The sequence below is a fragment of the Scyliorhinus torazame genome, chromosome 6, assembly GCF_047496885.1.
Source record: "Scyliorhinus torazame isolate Kashiwa2021f chromosome 6, sScyTor2.1, whole genome shotgun sequence".
NCBI lineage: Eukaryota > Metazoa > Chordata > Chondrichthyes > Carcharhiniformes > Scyliorhinidae > Scyliorhinus > Scyliorhinus torazame.
In genome coordinates, this window is record NC_092712.1 from 308142204 (window position 1) to 308163721 (window position 21518).

At 49.8% G+C, this 21518-nt stretch overlaps 1 protein-coding gene across 2 annotated transcripts in view; it reads right to left on the reverse strand.

The window, feature by feature from the left end:
• The window catches only part of LOC140425576 (coagulation factor XIII A chain-like), a 140906-nt gene that overhangs the window by 26496 nt on the left and 92892 nt on the right, over positions 1 to 21518 (reverse strand). For both annotated transcript variants that reach the window (XM_072510022.1, XM_072510024.1), the window contains exons 9-11: positions 17052 to 17155; positions 13660 to 13748; positions 1609 to 1762 (exon numbers count right to left, since the gene is read on the reverse strand). In XM_072510022.1, the coding sequence (XP_072366123.1) occupies positions 1609 to 1762; positions 13660 to 13748; positions 17052 to 17155 (347 nt within the window). The remainder of the gene's footprint in view (positions 1 to 1608; positions 1763 to 13659; positions 13749 to 17051; positions 17156 to 21518) is intronic.

Here is a 21518-nt window from a genome sequence, read left to right on the forward strand (position 1 = left end):
AGAGAGTTGGGAGAAGATCACAGGCCTCACTCCTCTCTCTACTATTATCCCAATCACAGGCCTCTCTCACCATCCCAATCACAGGCCTCTGTGAGAACATAGAACATAGAACAATACAGCGCAGTACAGGCCCTTCGGCCCACGATGTTGCACCGAAACAAAAGCCATCTAACCTACACTATACCATTATCATCCATATGTTTATCCAATAAACTTTTAAATGCCCTCAATGTTGGCGAGTTCACTACTGTAGCAGGTAGGGCATTCCACGGCCTCACTACTCTTTGCGTAAAGAACTTACTTCTGACCTCTGTCCTATATCTATTACCCCTCAGTTTAAAGTTATGTCCCCTCGTGCCAGCCATTTCCATCCGCGGGAGAAGGCTCTCACTGTCCACCCTATCCAACCCCCTAATCATTTTGTATGCCTCTATTAAGTCTCCTCTTAACCTTCTTCTCTCCAACGAAAACAACCTCAAGTCCATCAGCCTTTCCTCATAAGATTTTCCCTCCATACCAGGCAACATCCTGGTAAATCTCCTCTGCACCCGCTCCAAAGCCTCCACGTCCTTCCTATAATGCGTTGACCAGAACTGTACGCAATACTCCAAATGCGGCCGTACCAGAATTCTGTACAGCTGCAACATGACCTCCTGACTCCGGAACTCAATCCCTCTACCAATAAAGGCCAACACTCCATAGGCCCAATCACATGCCGCTCCCTCGAGGCAATCACATGTCCCTCCTCCCAATAATCACAGTCATCTCCTCCTTCTCAATCAGAGGCCTTCCCCCCTCCCTCCTAATCACAGGCCTTCCCCCCGCTTCTAATCACAGACTCTAGATCGTCAGCCCATCCCTCCAGTCAAGACAGGCTTCTCTCATCCCCCGATCACAGGCCTGCCCGTTTCTGATCACGGAATATTTGTCCACAGACCTAAGTCTCATCTACTCTCCCAAATGCAGGCCTCTCCTGCTTCTCAGCGTAGTCTTCCCTCCTCTCAATTGTGCACCCTTCCACAAGCCTCCCAATTTCTGGGACCATTCCCAAGGGACCCAGGTTCGCAGCCTCCTGTCATGGGTGCCCTCTCCTGCCCTTCTGTCAGGTTGTCCATTTGGCCAGAACCTGGGTGGTAAACAGAACAAAATAAATAACGCTGAGGTCCTGCCGATAAGATGTACAGGACTGCTGTGAAACCTGCCTTGGTGTTCCCGGTCTTCGTGTCTCCTATGACAATCAGGGAAGAGATGGTGGTGTCGTGACAATATCCCGAGACTGGTAATCTTTCCTCGTGCTCTGGGGACATGCATTCAAATCCCATCAAGGCAGTTGGTGGAATTTAAATTCAATCTTAAAGAAATCTGGAATTGGAAGTTAGTCTTGGTAAAGGTCTCGGCCATGTCAACCATCATCAATTGTAGTAAAAACCCATCTGGTTCACTAATCTCCTATCTTTACCTGGTCTATCCAGGTCCACAGTAATGTGATTGGCTCTTACCTTTGCTCTGATTCAGTTCACGCACAAATCCCATGAAAAGAAAATTATGCCAATTTTTCATTTTTTATAAGGATTTTAAACTACATTAAAGATGTGGGCCCGTACTCACCCTCCTGGTACTTATATTGATCTGTGATATCTTGTTTTCCATCTGATCCAATCTCCTTTGTAACAATTAATTTTCCAACTTCTTTAGTCTTCACATCACCTTTAGTCAGGGAACCATCCTTCTCTCTGTTCCAGTATACAACATCACTGTTAACCTTGAAGCAGAAAATCAAAATTAACTTACACACCAAGTGAGGCAAAGTGGTTTATAATGTGCTACCAGGAACATTAACATTAATTTGGTCGGCCATGTGACCTAGTAGTTGGTGGATATAATCAAACTGTACATTCTTCAATTGTTTGAGACCCGCAGAGTACAGACCCTACCCCACCAGTTTACAAAACGCATACTGTTAGGTGTTATTCCGTGATTGGGCAGCACTTGTTGAACAATCCTGAGTGTGCTAATAGCTACACGAACAACCAATTTAAGATAATCAGTCGAGTTGTAACATAATCATTTATGCTGGTTAGAAGCGACATCCATTCATACACAGGGACCTGTTCTCTGCAAACAAAAGGAAACTGTTCAAGCCTTGCACCTTTTTGAATTACCCGGAAGGTTGGGGAGGCTTTGGTTTACCATTGCTTTCTCCATGGTAATGCCTTCACCAATCAGAGTCGGCTTTTCAACCCTTTATCCACAGTGTAAATAGTGGCAATGATTGGAAATTTGGCATTCTGGCATTTGTTCTGATGTTTGCAAGACAAAAAACTTCATCGATATTCAAATTATTTTAATCTCCTCTCAATGTGCAGAAAAGCAAGCCTTGCCGGTGACCTAATGGAACAATCTGTCCATTTATGGGATGTTTCTTGGTTGTGTCACTGGATAAATACGTAATGCCACATTTCACAACCTCCCAGACTCAACATGAAGTTCAATCATTTCAGATCAGAACCATTACTTCTCTTGTTTTGGACACCCACCAGTTTTGGTCATGGTTCTGTTATCCCCATTTACACCTCCATTCAGCCCATCTCTTTTTTTACTTGTCTCATCACCAGCCCCCACTTTTGCCTTGCACCATGATCTCTTCCGCCATTCCGTCTCTCCAGTCTTCCACCCTATCACAGACCTTCTCTTTCGTTCTTTCCTCCCCGCCCTCTGTACTTACTTAAAACCTATTACATTGCTAACATTTTCCAGTTCTGGTGAATGGTCGCTGACCTGAAGCCTAACTCTTTCTCTCTCCACAGATGCTGCCAAACCTGCTGAGTATGTCCAGCATTTCCTAGGATTTATTTCAGAGTTCCAGTATTTTGCTTTGGTATGAAAGGCCGCATCTCATCTCATCGGACGGCCGGACAGAGTGGCCTGAAACACAAGCCCCTGTCAAGTCACTAACCATTGGTGGGGGGGGGGGATTAGTGGGGAATTTAACGGCCGCAGCTCTGAAGAGGAGCAAATAATTAATATCGGAGAATGAAAGAGACGGAGTAGTGGGATCAAGTGCTGAAAGAACTGAGTGTGGCAAAACAGAGGTTGGAAGAGAGAACATGTTCAAGAGAGCAACAGAGAAAGTGAGAGAAAAATTGAGAAGAACGTGTTTTGGCTTTTACTTTCTTCAGCTAATGAGATGCTACGACACTAATGAGGTTGCTATTTACGGATTAACATAAAGACATAAACGAGTACTCGCAGCTAAGTGATGCATGGCGCATTCACAAAGGGGGAAGGTGATTTTAATTGCAAGAACAAATAAAGTTAGCTTTATTGTACTGTCCTCGATTATGCTGGCAACAATTTCAGCACCTTATCTGTCTGACATGTTCTATTTTTAATATTGCTGAAACCATTCTGGGATGGAGGTGCCAGTCTGCATCTTTTCCCGGTTGTGTTTTCAACCCCATGGACAATACATTGGCGGAAGGGGGTTGTTGAGGGAGTTCCATTTGTGGAAGTCTTTAATTGGCCATATTCTTTCACAAACAATTGTAGCCAGAACTCCTACAATTTCAATATTTTCATTGCTGCCAAGATCACAAACATTGCGAATCGATTGGCCAAAATGTGATGCGTTAATCAGAATGGTTGTAGAATGGAAAGGTACAGAAAAGAAAGATCACGGTTGGATCAAGTTGCATTTGGTGACTTACACCTATAAGCATATTGAGTCACTGGGTGAATATTCCATATTACCAGTGGAAACTTTATTTTGGGAAATTTCTGAAGCTGATTCTATTGCTGCTTTTGTGCCAATGTCAATGGCTCTTATATCTCACGAAACTATGAAAAATGGAAAAACAACAAATTTCTTTCTCGAATATTTTCACTGCAGTTAAATGTTCCAATGCGCTTCACGGGAGCATTGCCAACAAAATTTCCACCGGACCACATAAGGAGCGGTCGGTGAATGTTATAAAAAACATCTGAGAGAGAGGTGTAGGGGTTTGGAAGAATTAGGAGCTAGACAAGCTTTCCTCTGGCCAATGGAAATCAGGGATGAGCCAGAATTAGACCAACACAGAGTTCTTAGTAACTTGTGGGGATGGAGGAAGTTACTGAAGAAGAGAGGGGTGAGAGCATGGCAGGATTTTAGACACAGGCAGAATTATTTTAAATTCAAGGCCTTGCTGGAGCGGGTGCCAATGTAGATGAAGCAAGCACATGGGGTGATGGGTAAGCAGGCCTTGGGATGAGCTCAGATTTGCAAAGGGTGAAAGACTGGAACCCCAGACAGGAGTGCATTCAAATCCAGAGGATTATTTGTTCAGCAGTTTGTGTGTGTGATTTAAAGTGGATTGCTGAGCGTTTATTTATTTTTTGCTTCATTCTTCCTCCTTGGCTGTTTTGCCCCTTTGCCGCCCGGTTGCTCCCTCGGTTTGTCTCCCAGTTGCTGCTGCCTCTTCCTTCACTTCCTGCTGGCTGGCCTGATCATCTCCTGGTACCAGTTCATTGCCCCCTTTCCAGAAGCTGCCTGCCCAGCCTCTACCCGCCGCTTGCGCCCTTCCTCTGGCCGCTCCTCCCGCCTTCTTTTTCATCCATTCTGGCTCCTCTTCATCTTCACTCTGGGGCTGGCGGCCGCACTCCTTTCGGAGGGTTGGTGCAGCCTCGATGGGCCGAATGGCCTCCTTCTGCACTGTAGGAATTCGGTGGTTCTAAGAGGTCACCACTTTCACAACGTGGCTGGACACTGTGGGTATTTACGCCACCTGCCGCACCATTTGAGGCGACGCCCTCAGCACCTTCCCTCAGCCGCCCCGCCCAGGCAGACTCCCCCTCCACTCTCCTCGCCTCGGGAACCGAATTGGCTGCTGGTTGAAGCTCGGAGCTGACACCAGCTGAGAGACCGGAGAGGTCCCGCTCCATCACCGGCACAGGAGAAGCCTGGGCAGGTCCGGCACGGCCTAGCAAGAATCCTGTTCAGCAGGACTTGGCCGGTACCCAAACCTGACCTGAGCCACAGAGGCGCACCCCCCCAATCCCCACCCCCATTTACATTGGCTGGACTCATGTTAAACTCAACTTTATTGGTGTTATTCTTGAGACTTGCTCATTTATGGGTACATGGAATTTATATCCACGGACCATTGTTTTATGTATTTGCACAAATGCTTTACCTTGGGCAAAGTCACATTTATTATAAAACTCCTCAACAATGATGAATGTTTGGGGGATATAACTGAAGGGCCACGAGCATCCAGGTGCATAAATGCTGATTGCGAGGATATCTTGCAACTCTTCTGGCACGCTCCGAGTGAACGAGAGAGAGGGCGTGGTTTGTGAGATTGGAGACATTTGCGTTTGTTTTTTTAGATTTAAACCGGCCGCTGTTTGTAAATAATAAGTGAAATTCCATGGAGACTGCGTGGCCCCACCCCTTAGTTCATGCAATGGTTTTAATGTCCCCAAATTCCCGAGATTCGGGGAAGGTTCCATTCGATCAGTAAACAGCAAATGTAATTCCTTTATTTAAAGCAGGAAATTACAGGCCAGTTAGCTTAACATCTGTCATGGGAAAAATTTTAGAAGGTCTTATTGAAGAGATATAGCAGGGCACTTCGAAAAATTCAAGGTAATCGGGCACAGTCAATATGGTTTTGTGAAAGGGAAATAAATTTGTTGAAGGTCTTTGAAGTGGTATGGGCGAGGTGTTTTCAGAACCCCAAAATCTATCATGGAGTTCAACCGACCTCTTCCTTTAATGTATTTGTTGCTTTTCCTAGCACATGGCTTTTTCCCTAGGTGTGGGATTACAATTATGGACACGTGGGATTTTAAACACAAAACAATGTTTATTCCATGAACTCAACTTAACATCTTAAATAAACATTGGATCTCTTAACACTCCTTACTGCAAAGATAACTCCGAAAATATTGCAACAGTAAATAATTCCTCAAAATGTTCCTTCAAACTTCCAAGAGACTTAACACCTTTAAACAGAATCACATCAGGTTAAAGGCTTTACTATTATGAGTTTAAATCACCCAAATGATCCAGAGATAGTCTTTCATGGCAGAGATCCAGCTCACTGCAAACACAGACCCTCCCAAGCTCTTTTCAAACTGCAAAACTAAACTGCAAAATGGCTGACCTGACCTCAGCTCCACCCACTCTCTGACATCACGGTTTTCTTAAAGGTACATTGCTTAAACATCCATGTCTGAAAGGTACTCTCACATGACAGAAGCGGAAACATGTGCTGTGGATAAAGGGGAACTGGTAGATAGCCTGTACTTAGATTTCCAGAAGAGATTTGCTGAGGTGCCACATCAAAGGTTGTTGCCGAAAATAAAAGCTCATGGTGCAGGGGGTAACATATTGGCATGGATTGAGGATTGGCTAGCTAACAGGAAACAGAGAGTAGGCATAAATGAGACTTTTTATGGTTGGCAAGATGTAACGAGTGGTGTGCCAAACGGATATGGGCCCCGCACGTCAGAGTCAAAGGCCGTGCATGCGCACGACGGCGGCCTCCAGTGGCCGCGCCGTGCTCCATGGCGGACTCAGACCACGGAGCTGGACTGCGATCGGCTGCGTGCCCGACCCAGACTGCCCACCCCAAAATTGCCCGGTCCCTGACTAGAGCGGCCACAGACTGAGTCCGCAGCGGTCATTTTACTATCCCGACCAGCCGGATCATGTTAGATCCACGCTGTTGGGACTCGGCCAGTCGGGGACGGTGAATGGCAATGGCCGCAGGTAGGGGATATGTGGCGCGGCGGATTTGCGGGGCCCGGTAAATTGGGGAACCGGCACCCACCCCGATTCCATGTGGGGAAATGGATTCTCCGCTCCAGCGCCGGCCACGATTTCTGCGCGGGGTGCGGAGAATTCAACCCAAGGTTTTGCTGATAACACAAAGATAGGAAGGAAAGTAAGTTGTGAAGAGGACATGAGGAAGCTACAAATGGATTTCGATGGGTTAAGGAGTGGTCAAAGCTTTGGCATATGCAGTATAACATGGGGAAATGTGAAATTTTCCATTTGGGCAGGAAAAATTAAAAAGAAGCTTATTATCCAAATTGTGGCAGATTGCAGAGCTCTGAGATTCAGAGGGATCTGGATGTCCTAGCCCATGAATGACAAAAGCTTAGTGTGCAGGTACAGTAAGTAATTCAGAAAGTTGACAGAATGTTATTGTTTTTGTGAAGGGAATTGAATAAACATATAGGGAGTTTATCCTTCAGTTATAGAGGGCATCGGTGACACCACATCTAACGTATTCTGCACGGTATTGGTGTCCCTCTGTAAGGAAAGATGTAAATGGATGAGAAGGAACTCACAGATGGTTTACTAGACTAACACCTGGAATGGACTGTTTGTCTTATGGGGAAAGGTTGGACAGGCTAGGCTTGTATCTGCTGGAGTTTATCAGAGTAATGAGGCGACTTGATTGAAACAGATGAGATTCTGAGGGGCCTTGTCAGGGTGGATGAGCCATGGTCTTACTGAATGGAGTAGCAGGCTTGAGGGGCTGAGTGGCTGAGTCCTGATCCTAATTCCTATGTTGATATGTTTGTATGTATGAGTCAAATGAAAGATGGACATGGATTTAGGAGACAGCAACACATTCAAGGACAGGCAAGTGAGTTTGGAGAAGGGAGAGGGTAGTTTGCAAGGACAAAGAGGTTAAGTGTGGTTTTTCAGAGAGTGGAGTGGGTGGTGATAACAGCTGATTTGAAAGGGGACAGTAGCAAAGGAAAGAGCAACCTTAGCAATTTCAGCTGGTACAAGGACCTGGATGGGAAGTCTGGTGTTTAGCAGTTTAATGGGAATAGGATCGTAGCCATAAACATTTGTAATTATGGCACTGGAATAGAGATCCCTGATTTGACAACAGAGGTTATTAACCTGGGAGGTTATAGCCAGGATTCTCCGTCCTGGAGCCTAAGTGGGTAATCGCCCCTGGTCTCCGCTGGGTTTCTCTCCTTTACCATACAAATGTATGCATGGGGACAGCTCGCTGCATTCCATCGGAATCCTGGTATTGGGGGGTCATTTTGAGCAGGTGGCATGATACCGAGGTTCAATGACGGGACCCGCTCCCCCCCACAATGCAAATCCTGTTCCCCCCATTAGAGCTCCCCATCATAGACCACCTCCATCAGACACACCAATCAGTGACCTCCCCCATCAGAGACCTCACCCATCAGAGACCGCCCCCTTCATAGACCACCTCCATCAGACACCCCAATCAGTGACCTCCCCCATCAGAGACCGGCCCATCAGAGACCGCCCCCATCAGAGACCGCCCCATCAGAGACCCCCATCTTGACCACCCCCATTAGAGACCTCCCCCATCAGAGACCGCCCCCATCAGAGACCGCCCCCATCAGAGACCACCTCCATCAGACACCCCCAATCAGTGACCTCCCCCATCAGACACCTCCCCATCAGAGACCTCCCCCATCAGAGACCGCCCCCATCAGAGACCGCACCCATCAGAGACCACCCCCATTAGAGACCCCCATCAGAGACCACCCCCATTAGAGACCTCCCCCATCAGAGACCGCCCCCATCAGAGACCACCTCCATCAGACACCCCCAATCAGTGACCTCCCCCATCAGAGACCTCACCAATCAGAGACCGCCCCCTTCATAGACCACCCCCATTAGAGACCTCCCCCATCAGAGACCTCACCCATCAGAGACCGCCCCCATCAGAGACCGCCCCCATCAGAGACCCCCATCAGAGACCAGCTCCATCAGAGACCACCTCCATCAGACACCCCCAATCAGTGACCTCCCCCATCAGACACCTCCCCAACAGAGACCTCCCCCATCAGAGACCGCCCCATCAGAGACCGCCCCCATCAGAGACCACCCCCATTAGAGACCTCCCCATCAGAGACCTCACCCATCAGAGACCGCCCCCATCAGAGACCGCCCCCATCAGAGACCCCCATCAGAGACCACCTCCATCAGAGACCACCTCCATCAGACACCCCCAATCAGTGACCTCCCTCATCAGACACCTCCCCATCAGAGACCACCTCCATCAGACACCCCCATCAGAGACCACCCCCATTAGAGACCTCCCCCAATCAGTGACCTCCCCCATCAGAGACCTCACCCATCAGAGACCTCCCCCATCAGAGACCACCCCCATCAGAGACCCCCATGAGAGACCACCCCCATTAGAGACCTCCCCATCAGAGACCTCACCCATCAGAGACCGCCCCCATCAGAGACCGCCCCCATCAGAGACCGCCCCCATCAGAGACCCCAATCAGAGACCAGCTCCATCAGAGACCACCTCCATCAGACACCCCCAATCAGTGACCTCCCCCATCAGACACCTCCCCAACAGAGACCTCCCCCATCAGAGACCGCCCCATCAGAGACCGCCCCCATCAGAGGCCACCCCCATTAGCGACCTCCCCATCAGAGACCTCACCCATCAGAGACCGCCCCCATCAGAGACCGCCCCCATCAGAGACCCCCATCAGAGACCACCTCCATCAGAGACCACCTCCATCAGACACCCCCAATCAGTGACCTCCCTCATCAGACACCTCCCCATCAGAGACCTCCCCCATCAGAGACCGCCCCCATCATAGACCACCTCAATCAGACACACCTCCCCCATCAGAGACCGCCCCATCAGACACCCCAATCAGTGACCTCCCCCATCAGAGACCGCCCCCATCAGAGACCACCATCAGAGACCACCCCCATTAGAGACCTCCCCCATCAGTGACCGCCCCCATCAGAGACCCCCATCAGAGACCACCCCCATTAGAGACTTCCCCCATCAGAGACCGCCCCCATCAGGGACCACCATCAGAGACCACCCCCAGTAGAGACCTCCCCCATCAGAGACCGCCCCATCAGAGACCCCCATCAGAGACCACCCCCATTAGAGACCTCCCCCATCAGAGACCGCCCCCATCAGAGACCACCTCCATCAGACACCCCCAATCAGTGACCTCCCCCATCCGAGACCTCACCAATTAGTGACCTCCCCCATCAGAGACCGCCCCATCAGAGACCCCCATCAGAGACCGCCTCCATCAGAGACCGCCCCCATCATAGGCCACCTCCATCAGACATCCCCCCATCAGAGACTGCCCCATCAGAGACCACATCAGAGAGCACCCCCATCAGAGACCGCCCCAATCATAGGCCACCTCCATCAGACATCCCCCCATCAGAGACCACCCCCATCAGAGACCACCATCAGAGACCACCCCCATTAGAGACCTCCCCCATCAGAGACCGCCCCCATCAGAGACCACCATCAGAGACCACCCCCATTAGAGACCTCCCAATCAGAGACCGCCCCCATCAGAGACCACCATCAGAGACCACCCCCATTAGAGACCTCCCCCATCAGAGACCGCCCCATCAGAGACCCCCATCAGAGACCACCCCCAATAGAGACCTCCCCCATCAGAGACCGCCCCCATCAGAGACCACCTCCATCAGACACCCCCAATCAGTGACCTCCCCCATCAGAGACCTCACCAATCAGTGACCTCCCCCATCAGAGACCGCCCCATCAGAGACCCCCATTAGAGACTGCCCCATTAGAGACCTCCCACATCCGAGACCGGCCCCATCAGAGACCGCGCCTTTATAGACCTCCCACATCAGAGACCGCCCCATTAGAGACCTCCCCATCAGAGACCTCCCCCATCAGAGACCTCCCCCATCAGAGACTGCCCCATCAGAGACTGCCCCATCAGAGACCGCCCCATCTGAGACCGCCCCCATCAGAGACCTCCCACACCAGAGACCTCCCCATTAGAGACCGCCCCCATCAGAGACCTCCCCCATCAGAGACCTCCCCCATCAGAGACCTCCCCCATCAGAGCCCGCCTCCATCAGACACCCCCCATTAGAGACCACCTCCATTAGAGACCTCCCACATCAGAGACCGCCCCATCAGAGACCACCCCATCAGAGACCACCCCATCAGAGAACTCCCCATCAGAGACCTCCCCATCAGAGACCTCCCCCATCAGAGACCGCCCCAATCAGAGACTGCCCCCATTAGGGACCGCCCCATTAGATAACTCCCCCATTAGAGACCTCCCCCATCAGAGACCTCCCCCATTCGAGACCTCCCCCATTAGAGACTTCCGCCATCAGAGACCACCCCCATCAGAGACCTCCCCATCAGAGACCGCCCCATCAGAGACCGCCCCATCAGACACCGCCGCATCAGAGACCGCCCCATTAGAGACCGCCCCCATCAGAGGCCGCCCCCATTAGAGACCGCCCCCAGCAGAGACGACCCCCATTAGAGACCTCCCACACCAGAGACCTCCCCCATCAGAGACCTCCCCCATCAGACACCCCCCATCAGAGACTGCCCCCATTAGAGACCTCTCACATTAGAGACCACTCCCATTAGAGACCACCTCCATTAGTGACCTCCCACATCAGAGACCGCCCCATCAGAGACCACCCCATCAGAGACCACCCCATCAGAGACCACCCCATCAGAGACCACCCCATCAGAGACCGGCCCATCAGAGACTGCCCCCATTAGAGACCGCCCCATTAGAGACCTCCCCCATCAGAGATCTCCCCCATTAGAGACCTCCCCCATTAGAGACCTCCCCCATCAGAGACCTCCCCCATCAGAGACCTCCCCATCAGAGACCGCCCCATCAGACACCGCCCCCATCAGAGACCACCCCATCAGAGACCGCCCCCATTAGAGACCGCCCCACTCAGAGACTGCCCCATCAGAGATCTCCCCATCAGAGATCTCCCCATCAGAGACCGCCCCCATTAGAGACCGCCTCCATCAGAGACCTCCCACATCAGAGACCTCCCCATGAGAGACCTCCCCATCAGAGACTTCCCCCATCAGAGACTTCCCCCATCAGAGACCTCCCCCATCAGAGACCTCCCCCATCAGAGACCTCCCCATCAGAGACTGCCCCATTAGAGACCTCCCACATCAGAGACCACCCCACTCAGAGACCTTCTCCATCAGAGACCGCCCCCATTAGAGACCTCCCACATCAGAGACCACCCCATTCAGAGACCTTCTCCATCAGAGACCTCCCCATCAGAGACTGCCTCCAACAGAAACCCCCCATCAGAGACCTTCCCATCAGAGATCCCCATCAGCCAGCCCTGACTGAAAGCTGAAAATGCAGTCCAGGCAGTCGAGTGAAAAATGACTGCATTTTCACTTACCCTTCTCTAACATCTGCTGCCTCAGACAAAAGAATTTAAAGCAGCAGCTGCTGCAAGTGTCAGAGCTTCTTTGAAAGCCAGGTATACTTCAAAAGTCTTCAAATCCCTTGACAGCCTTTAAATGTAAATCTCCCATTCAATTTCACTGAGCAATATGCTTCACTAGCCAGTAATTGACAATGTTTGTGACTCTTGCTGTGAATGACATCTCCTCACCACATCAAAAGGAGCTAAGTGCTTTCGCTCCCTCATTTCCTCAGCAGAAAACTGTCAAGCGTTCAGGCAGGTGTGACTGATGTCTGATGGGGAGCGTTAGTGGGCGCTCACGGCATCGCGCCCGGCTGCCGATTCTCCGACCCAGCGTGCGCTGAGAGAATCCTGCCCCTGATGGGGGATCTGATGGAGGGGTCCGATGGGGCTGGGGGTGGGCCAGATCATTCACATGCATGCATGCTGTGGGGGGTGTCCCTGTGGGGGTAGCATGCTGAGGCTGTCTGCGGGGATTGGAGCATCGCAAAGCACAAAACATCGGGCGGGATTCTCTCAGCCCACACTGGGTCGGAGAATCGCCGGGCCGGGCGCGATTCGCGCGATGCCGCCCCGACGCCGATCCGCCGATTCTCCGGTCACCGGGGAATCGGCACCATTGGCCCCGGCGCGGCGGCCACTCGGCCTCGGCAATTCTCTGCACGGGAGGGGCCGAGTGGCCGGCCAAAAAAAAGCCCGGGTCCCACCGGCACCTTTCACATCTGGGGTGAAATTCTCAGGAAACGGCGCAAAGTCCGCCGACTGGCGCCCAAAACGTGCAAATCAGACGGGCATCGCGCCGCCCCAAAGGTGTGGAATGCTCCCACCGTGGCCTGGCACATGATCGGGCCTACCGATCGACGGGCCGGCCTCTTGTGGTGGGGGCCTCTTTTGCTCCGCGCGGGCCCCTGTAGCCTTACGCCATGTTGCGTCGGGGCCGGCGTGGAGAAGGGAGCTCCCATGCCTGCACGCATTCGCGCCGATCGCAGCATGCATGCGCAGACCCACGCCACCCGTTTGACATCGGTATCGGCAGCTGGAACGGTATGGGTCGCTCCAGTGCCGTGCTCGCCTCCTGTAGGGCAGAGGATCGCTACACATAGCGGCACGATGATGCCGTCGTTAAACTCTCCAGTTTTTACGACGGCGTCAACCCTCTGCCTTCAGATGGGAGAATCCCGGCCCTAGTTTTCCCTCGACGCTCTATTCACCACCAGGTTGGAAATCCCAATCGGAATGGCATTGAATGGAGAATCCACCCCTATACCTTTATACTGACTGGGAGGGAGAATTCACGTCTGGGCTGCATGATATGAACAAACGCCTCAGTATTGACACTGTTGTGCTGGCAGGGTTAGACCAATTTGCCCACATTCTATGAATTTTGAGGACAGCTGCACATCCTTGGGTTTCCCACATACCTCGGCATAAATGAAAGGCGCATCATGGGGAAAGCAGACTTGACCGTGTTTTATGGCATTAACGGAAGCTGGCCCACACCTAAACATGCCTGAGAAAAAGAACATGAATAATCAAAATAATATCAAACTCAATGGAATGAATGTATCCAGAACTTTACATTGCAATATAAATTACTCTCAGAGCAAAGCAATTGAATGATGGAGCAATACAAGATTATGATAGGTTCAGATAAGGGGCAGAAAAGAAAAGTTGTTCCCATTAGCCAATGGTACCAGGACTAGGGGGATTACGTTTTGGGCGAGAGAGTCTATGGGGGGACTGTGAGGATGAATGTTTTTATGCAGCGATTGCTAATGACCTGGAATCCGCTGCCCAGGAGCGTGGCGGAAGGGGAGATGAATTATTCCAATAGGTACTTAGACAGGTATTTGAAGGAAATACGCTCGCAAGGCCATGGGGTTCGGGCTCGAGAGTGAGACTGATCGGATTGTTCCATTGAGAGCCGGCAGAAACTCAATGGGCCAAATGGCCTCCTTCTGCGCCATAATGACTCCATGACTCTACAAGACTTAATGGGGTCCGATATTCAGACTTATAGCTGCAAAGGCAAAATGAATGGAGGAAATAATGCACCTGGCATTATTGACACAGAGGGCGGGATTCTCCGGACCTGTTCGCCCGGCGACCGGAGAATCCCGTCCGAGGTCAATGGATTTTCCCGTGACGTTCTTGCAGCGGTCGGAGCGGAAAAATCTAGCCCAGAGAGTCATTTTAGATAAACATGCGATGTGAAGCTCACTTATCCGTCTCTGAGATCCGGCCCTTTCCTCATCTCCTCCCCTCTTTTTCCAACCTGACCAAAATCCATTTATCCTTCCATCTTTGGTTCTGTTGCAAATCCCACATCTGAAACATCCTCATCTTTCTCCTCTGCACGGGTGCTCTCTGTTCGCTGTGTATTTCCAGAATTTCATTGTTTCATTTGATTTTTACCACTTGCATTTCGCTTTGTTATTCTACATTTCCCAGACTCTTCCCTTTTCTAGATTCTACTGAGTTCTATTTCTGATGAATACTGATCTTGCCCTCCTTGGGTCACCGCCTCGACGTGATGGAGAGGTTTGTGTGTCCCGGGAATCCCTTGACCGGTGCCACTGGGGCTCCTTGCTCCCAGTCGCAGCACGCACCCCCCACCCTTGCCCACCCCACCCCCTCACCCCCCCCCCCCCACCCCACCCTCGCTCCATCACCCCCTCATCCCCCCCACCCTGGCAGTAATGGGGCCAGCCAAAATGCGGTCCAAAATGTCCTCAAAGACAGAACAAGCAAAGGAAAACTGTGCATCTCACCAGTTGCAAATGCGGAAACCAGGCCGCCAATCACATCAAGCTCACATGTTCAATGATGGTGCCCCAAGGCCAGATACAGGTTTTAACCAGGGTTCATTTGCCAAGACCTGTGTTGATGAAGAGATAGTGGTGGGGACGGGGCTATGAACCGAGCTGTCCCTAGAATTTTCACACAGGTGACAGAAGCAACAAAAGGTCTTTCTGTGTTTTGACAGAGGTGTCTTTCGGCAGCAGTATCTGTGAGCAATAAGTCCGCTCTGGGTCCGGAAAAGGTACTTTAAAAATTGGCTGTTCCACTCCGTCCTGGCTGGGGAAACCACATCCTGTGGTATTACCAGCTCTGTGGTCAAATAAATAAAATGTTAAATCTTGCGACTTGGAATGTTAGATATTCCTAGATAATCTCAAGACTGACCAACCAGGAAAAAGAATGGCAATCCTACCATGTGAGCTATCAAGACTGCAAATTGGCATTGCCTTCCTGGAGAGGGACAGCTGAAGGAACACGAAGGCACACACACCTCCTTGTGGAAAGGAAAGGCTGACAACGATATTCGTCACCATGGAGCTGTTTTTTACAATCTTGAATGGGATCAGAACTCCCCAATTGTATAAATGTCTGACTCCTGACACTTCACCTCCAGCACAGCCGTAACCAATACAATAATAATCTAATAATAATCTTTATTATTGTCACAAGTAGGTTTACATTAACACTGCAATGACGTTACTGTGAAAAGCACCTAGTCACCACATTCCGGCGCCTGTTCGGGTACACTGAGGGAGAATTCAGAATGCCCAATTCACCTAACAAACACATCTTTCAAGACTTGTGGGAGGAAACCGGAGCACCCGGAGGAAATCCACGCAGACACAGGGAGTACGTGCAGACTCCGCACAGTCAGTGACCCAGTCGGGAATCGAACCCGGGTCCCTGCCGCTGTGAAGCAACGCTGCTAACCACTGTGCTACCGTGCCGCCCATTATGCCACTGTCATTGGTGCTTACGTCCCGACCCTTCCATCTGAGGAAATGATTGAGGAAAAGCCCTATTCTGACATTGAAGAAGTCCTCACTGCCATCCCAAAAGAAGAAAAGATATTTCTTCTGAGGGTCTTTAATACCAGAGTTGGTCGTGACTCCAATGTCTGGAGCAAAACCATTGGGAAAAACAAAGTGGGAAAATCCATTGCAAATAGTGTCTTCCTGGTGACAAATTGTGTTCAGCATGGCCTGATTGTAACAAACATCCTCTTCCACCAGAAAGACAAAGACAAAAACACATGCAGGCATTCTAGTTCAAAGCACTGGCACCTCCTGAATTGTGTTAATGTTCAGGGTTAAAGCTCTAAGTGATGTCTATATAACTCCATGCAGGGAACTGATGCCTGCTGGACAGATCATTGACTTGTTCAATCAGTGATGAACATTCACTTAGCGCCATGATATCGCAAGGCCCAAAAGTGCAAGAGCAAAAAGGTCAATGGATATATCAGAGCCATGATCCTGAGAGGTAATGACAGGGCGGATGTGGGAAGGATGTTTCCTCTTGTGAGAGAATCTAAAATCAGGGTCAACAGTTCAAAAAGGGGTCACCCATTTCAGGAGTTGAGGAGAATTCTTTCCCTCAGAGGGCCGGGAGTCTTTCGAAGTCTCCTCCTGAAAAGGCAGTGAGAGCAGAGTCTTTGAATACTTTTAAGGCAGAGGTTATATAGATTCTTGATTAACAAGGGGGTGGGGGTGGGAGAGGATATCGGAGGTAGGCAAAATGTGGGGTTGAGGTTACAATCAGACCAGCCATGATCTCACTGACTGGCAGAGCAGTCTCGAGGGGCCGAATGGCCTATCCCTGCTCCTAATTCATATGTCCGTATGTAATGTTCACACGTTAATGAATTACCTCGGCACATATTTTGTGTTTTATATTTCTCAAAGTTATTGTCTCTCCCGGTTTATTGGGTTTCAGCATCAGGAGCATTTTCATGACCAACATCAATGTGAGAAATGTAGATTTTGAGAGACAACGCCTTGTAGTGACCCACCTTCACTGGTCTCCTGAGGTGTAGCATCTACAACTTGCCACCCATCGTAACCTGGTGGCAGGTCATATCTGGACATCCAACATTCATTCCAGCAATGGTAGTTCCTATTTAAAGAGATAAACAACGGCATTGGTAAACTTGACAAGAACAAAACAATGTTGAAAAAACAAATTCATTTTTGTAATTCTTTTTGTATATAAGAACATAAGAACTAGGAGCAGGAGTAGGCCATCTCGAGCTTGCTCCGCCATTCAATTAGATCATGGGTGATCTTTTGTGGACTCAGATCCACGTTCCGGCCCGAACACCAAAACCCTTAATCCCTTTATTCTTCAAAAAACTATCTATCTTTATCTTAAAAACATTTAATGAAGGAGCCTCTACTGCTTCACTGGGCAAAGAATTCCATAGATTCACAACCCTTTGGGTGAAGAAGTTCCTCCTAAACTCAGTCCTAAATCTACTTCCTCTTATTTTGAGGCTATGCCCCCTAGTTCTGCTTTTACCCGCCAGTGGAAACAGCCTGCCCGCATCTATCCTATCTATTCCCTTCATAATTTTATATGTTTCTATAAGATCCCCCCTCATACTTCTAAATTCCAACAAGTACAGTCCCAGTCTACTCAACCTCTCCTCATAATCCAACCCCTTCAGCTCTGGGATTAACCAAGTGAATCTCCTCTGCACATCTTCCATTGCCAGTACATCCTTTCTCAAGTAAGGAGACCAAAACTGAACACAATACTCCAGGTGTGGCCTCACTAACACCTTATACAATTACAGCATAACCTCCCTAGTCTTAAACTCCATCCCTCTAGCAATGAAGGACAAAACTCCATTTGCCTTCTTCATCACCTGTAAACCAACTTTTTGTGACTCATGTACTAGCACACCCAGGTCTCTCTGCACAGCGGTATGTTTTAATATTTTATCATTTAAATAATAATCCCTTTTGCTATTATTCCTACCAAAATGGATAACCTCACATTTGTGAACATTGTATTCCATCTGCCAGACCCTAGCCCATTCACTTAACCTACCCAAATCCCTCTGCAGACTTCCGGTATCCTCTGCACTTTTTGCTTTACCACTCATCTTAGTGTCGTCTGCAAACTTGGACACATTGCCCTTGGTCCCCAACTCCAAATCATCTATGTAAATTGTGAACAATTGTGGGCCCAACACTGATCCCTGAGGGACACCACTAGCTACTGATTGCCAACCAGAGAAACACCCATTAATCCCACTCTTTGTTTTCTATTCATTAACCAATCCTCTATCCATGCTACTACTTTCCCCTTAATGCCATGCATCTTTATCTTATGCAGCAACCTTTTGTGTGGCACCTTGTCAAAGACTTTCTGGAAATCCAGATATACCACATCCATTGGCTCCCTGTTATCTACCGCACTGGTAATGTCCTCAAAAAATTCCACTAAATTAGTTAGGCACGACCTGCCCTTTATGAACCCATGCTGCGTCTGCCCAATGGCACAATTTCCATCCAGATGCCTCTCTATTTCTTCCTTGATGATGGATTCCATCATCTTCCCTACTACCTATAATTACCTGCTTTCTGCCTACCTCCTTTTTTAAACAGTGGTGTCACATTTGCTAATTTCCAATCTGCCGGGACCACCCCAGAGACTAGTGAATGTTGGTAAATTATCACTAGTGCATTTGCAATTTCCCTAGCCATCTCTTTTTGCACTCTGGGATGCATTCCATCAGGGCCAGGAGACTTGTCTACCTTTAGCCCCATTAGCTTGCCCATCACTACCTCCTTAGTGATAACAATCCTCTCAAGGTCCTCACCTGTCATAGCCTCATTTCTATCAGTCACTGGCATGTTATTTATGTTTTCCACTGTGAAGACCGACCCAAAAAACCTGTTCAGTTCCTCAGCCATTTCCTCATCTCCCATTATTAAATCTCCCTTCTCATCCTCTCCCTTATTTCCTTCGATATCCACGGTCGATATTCCCTCTTTTTACAGTCCTTCCTTTACCAATATTTACCTTAGCCACTCTTTTTTGTTTTATATATTTGTAGAAACTTTTACTATCTGTTTTTATATTCTGAGCAAGTTTACTCTCATAATCTATCTTACTCTTCTTTATAGCTTTTTTAGTAGCTTTCTGTTGCCCCCTAAAGATTTCCCAGTCCTCTAGTCTCCCACTAATCTTTGCCACTTTGTATGCTTTTTCATTCAATTTGATACTCTCCCTTATTTCCTTAGATATCCACGGTCGATATTCCCTCTTTCTACAGTCCTTCCTTTTTGTTGGTATAAACCTTTGCTGAGCACTGTGAAAAATCGCTTGGAAGGCTCTCCACTGTTCCTCAACTGTTTCACCATAAAGTCTTTGCTCCCAGTTTACCTCAGCTAGTTCTTCTCTCATCCCATTGTAATTTCCTTTGTTTAAGCACAAAACACTAGTGTTTGATTTTACCTTCTCACCCTCCATCTGTATTTTAAATTCCACCATATTGTGATCGCTCCTTCAGCGAGGATCCCGAACTCTGAGATCATGAATCAATCCTGTCGCATTACACAGAACCAGACCTAGGACCACTTGTTCCCTCGTAGGTTCCATTACATACTGTTCCAGAAAACTATCGCGGATATATTCTATAAACTCCTCCTCAAGGCTGCCTTGACCGACCTGGTCAAACCAATCGACATGTAGATTAAAATCCCCCATGATAACTGCTGTACCATTTCTACATGCATCCGTTATTTCTTTGTTTATTGCCTGCCCCACCATAATGTTACTATTTGGTGGCCTATAGACTACTCCTATCAGTGACTTTTTCACCTTACTATTCCTGATTTCCACCCAAATGGATTCAACCTCATCCTCCATAGCACCGATGTCATATGGTAGTGATACTCCTCCAGCCATTTTCTGCCACCTTGTTAATTTATAACTCAATGTGAAAAGAATTGTCACGCTCTGGTGCGCACATCACACATGCTGCAGCTTATCAGGTGGGGGTAGGGACTCCGGAGTGAGCGGACAGTCAGAGGGCTGCTCGGTCCCAGGAAGCAGCTGCAGTCTGGACAGCATGGGCGGGATTCTCTCAGCCCAGGCCGGGCCGGAGAATCGGTGGGATGGCCGCGAATCGTGCGACGCCGCCCCAACGCCGGTCCAATGATTCTCTGGAGAGCGGAGAATCAGCGCCATTGGCGTGGCACGGTGCGGTCGGCATGGCGCAGTCAGCACGGCGCGGTCGGCACGGCGCCGGTTGGGGACCGCTCTAGGCGCCCCCCACCCCCCCGCCGATTCACGGCCCGGGATGGGCCGAGCGGCTGTACAAGAAACCCGAGTCCCGCTGCCGCCGTTCTAACCTGGTCTTACCCAGCGGGACCTCGCCGTGAATGGATCCGGGGGCAGCCTGGTGGGGGGAGGGGGGGGGGTTCCGACCCCGGGGGGGCCTCCCCTGTGGCCTGGCCCACGATCGGGGCCTACCGAGCAGCGGGCCGGCCTCTCGTGCTGGGGGCCTCTTTTGTTCCACGCCAGCTCCTGTAGCCCTACGCCATGCTGCGTCAGGGCCGGTGCGGAGAAGGGAGCCACCGCGCATGCACAGCAATCGCACCGGTCCCACTGCGCATGCGCAGACCTGCGGCGCCCATCTGACGCCGAGATTGGCAGCTGGAGCTGCGTGGGTCGCTCCAGTGCCCTGCTGGCCCCCTGTCGGGGTCAGAATCGCTGCTCCTGAGGCCATGTTGACGCCGTCGGGAAACGCGACGGCGTTAACGACGGTGTCAACACTTAGCCTCAGGATCAGAGAATCCCGCCCCATGAGTTTCAAAGAGAGAAATAAATCTGAACTGTGCTAGAAACAAACTTAGGTTATGGGGTGAAAGAAAGTCCAGCAGTTTGGATGAGGAGTTGAGTCCCATTCTGAGCTTTGATATAACAAAGAGCCTTAGTCTATGGCCTAAATTCACTGAGTTCGGCGTTGAGAGACATTTATGTTGTTTGAAAAGGTGACTGCAGAGTTAAAGTGGCTAAAGGACACACCGAGCCTCAGGTTACAAAGCGTTTTGTTCGGGATGGCTGTGGACGTATGTTCTAACTTTTTGGCAGAACAGTCCTCAGATTATGAGGTTGTTAAATTTGCGGTGGTTAATGGCCCTGAGGCATGACGATTTAAATCTTGGACTTTGAAGAAAAGACCAAATGAAATGTTTGTAGAATTTTCTCGGGAGCAAGAAATGTGAGACTTGGGGGGCGGGATTCGGTGATCCTGAGGCTAAGTGTTAACGCCGTCGGATACGCCGTTGCATTTCTCGACGGCGTCAACACGGCCTCAGGATCAGCAATTCTGGCACCTCTCGGCGTCGGGTCGGCATGGCGCAATTCGCGCCGGTCGCGGAGATTCTCCGGCCCAGCCCCAGGCTGAGAGAATCCCGCCCGTGGTTTTTGGAGCTGAAACTTGAACAGAATTTTGAAATCGTGA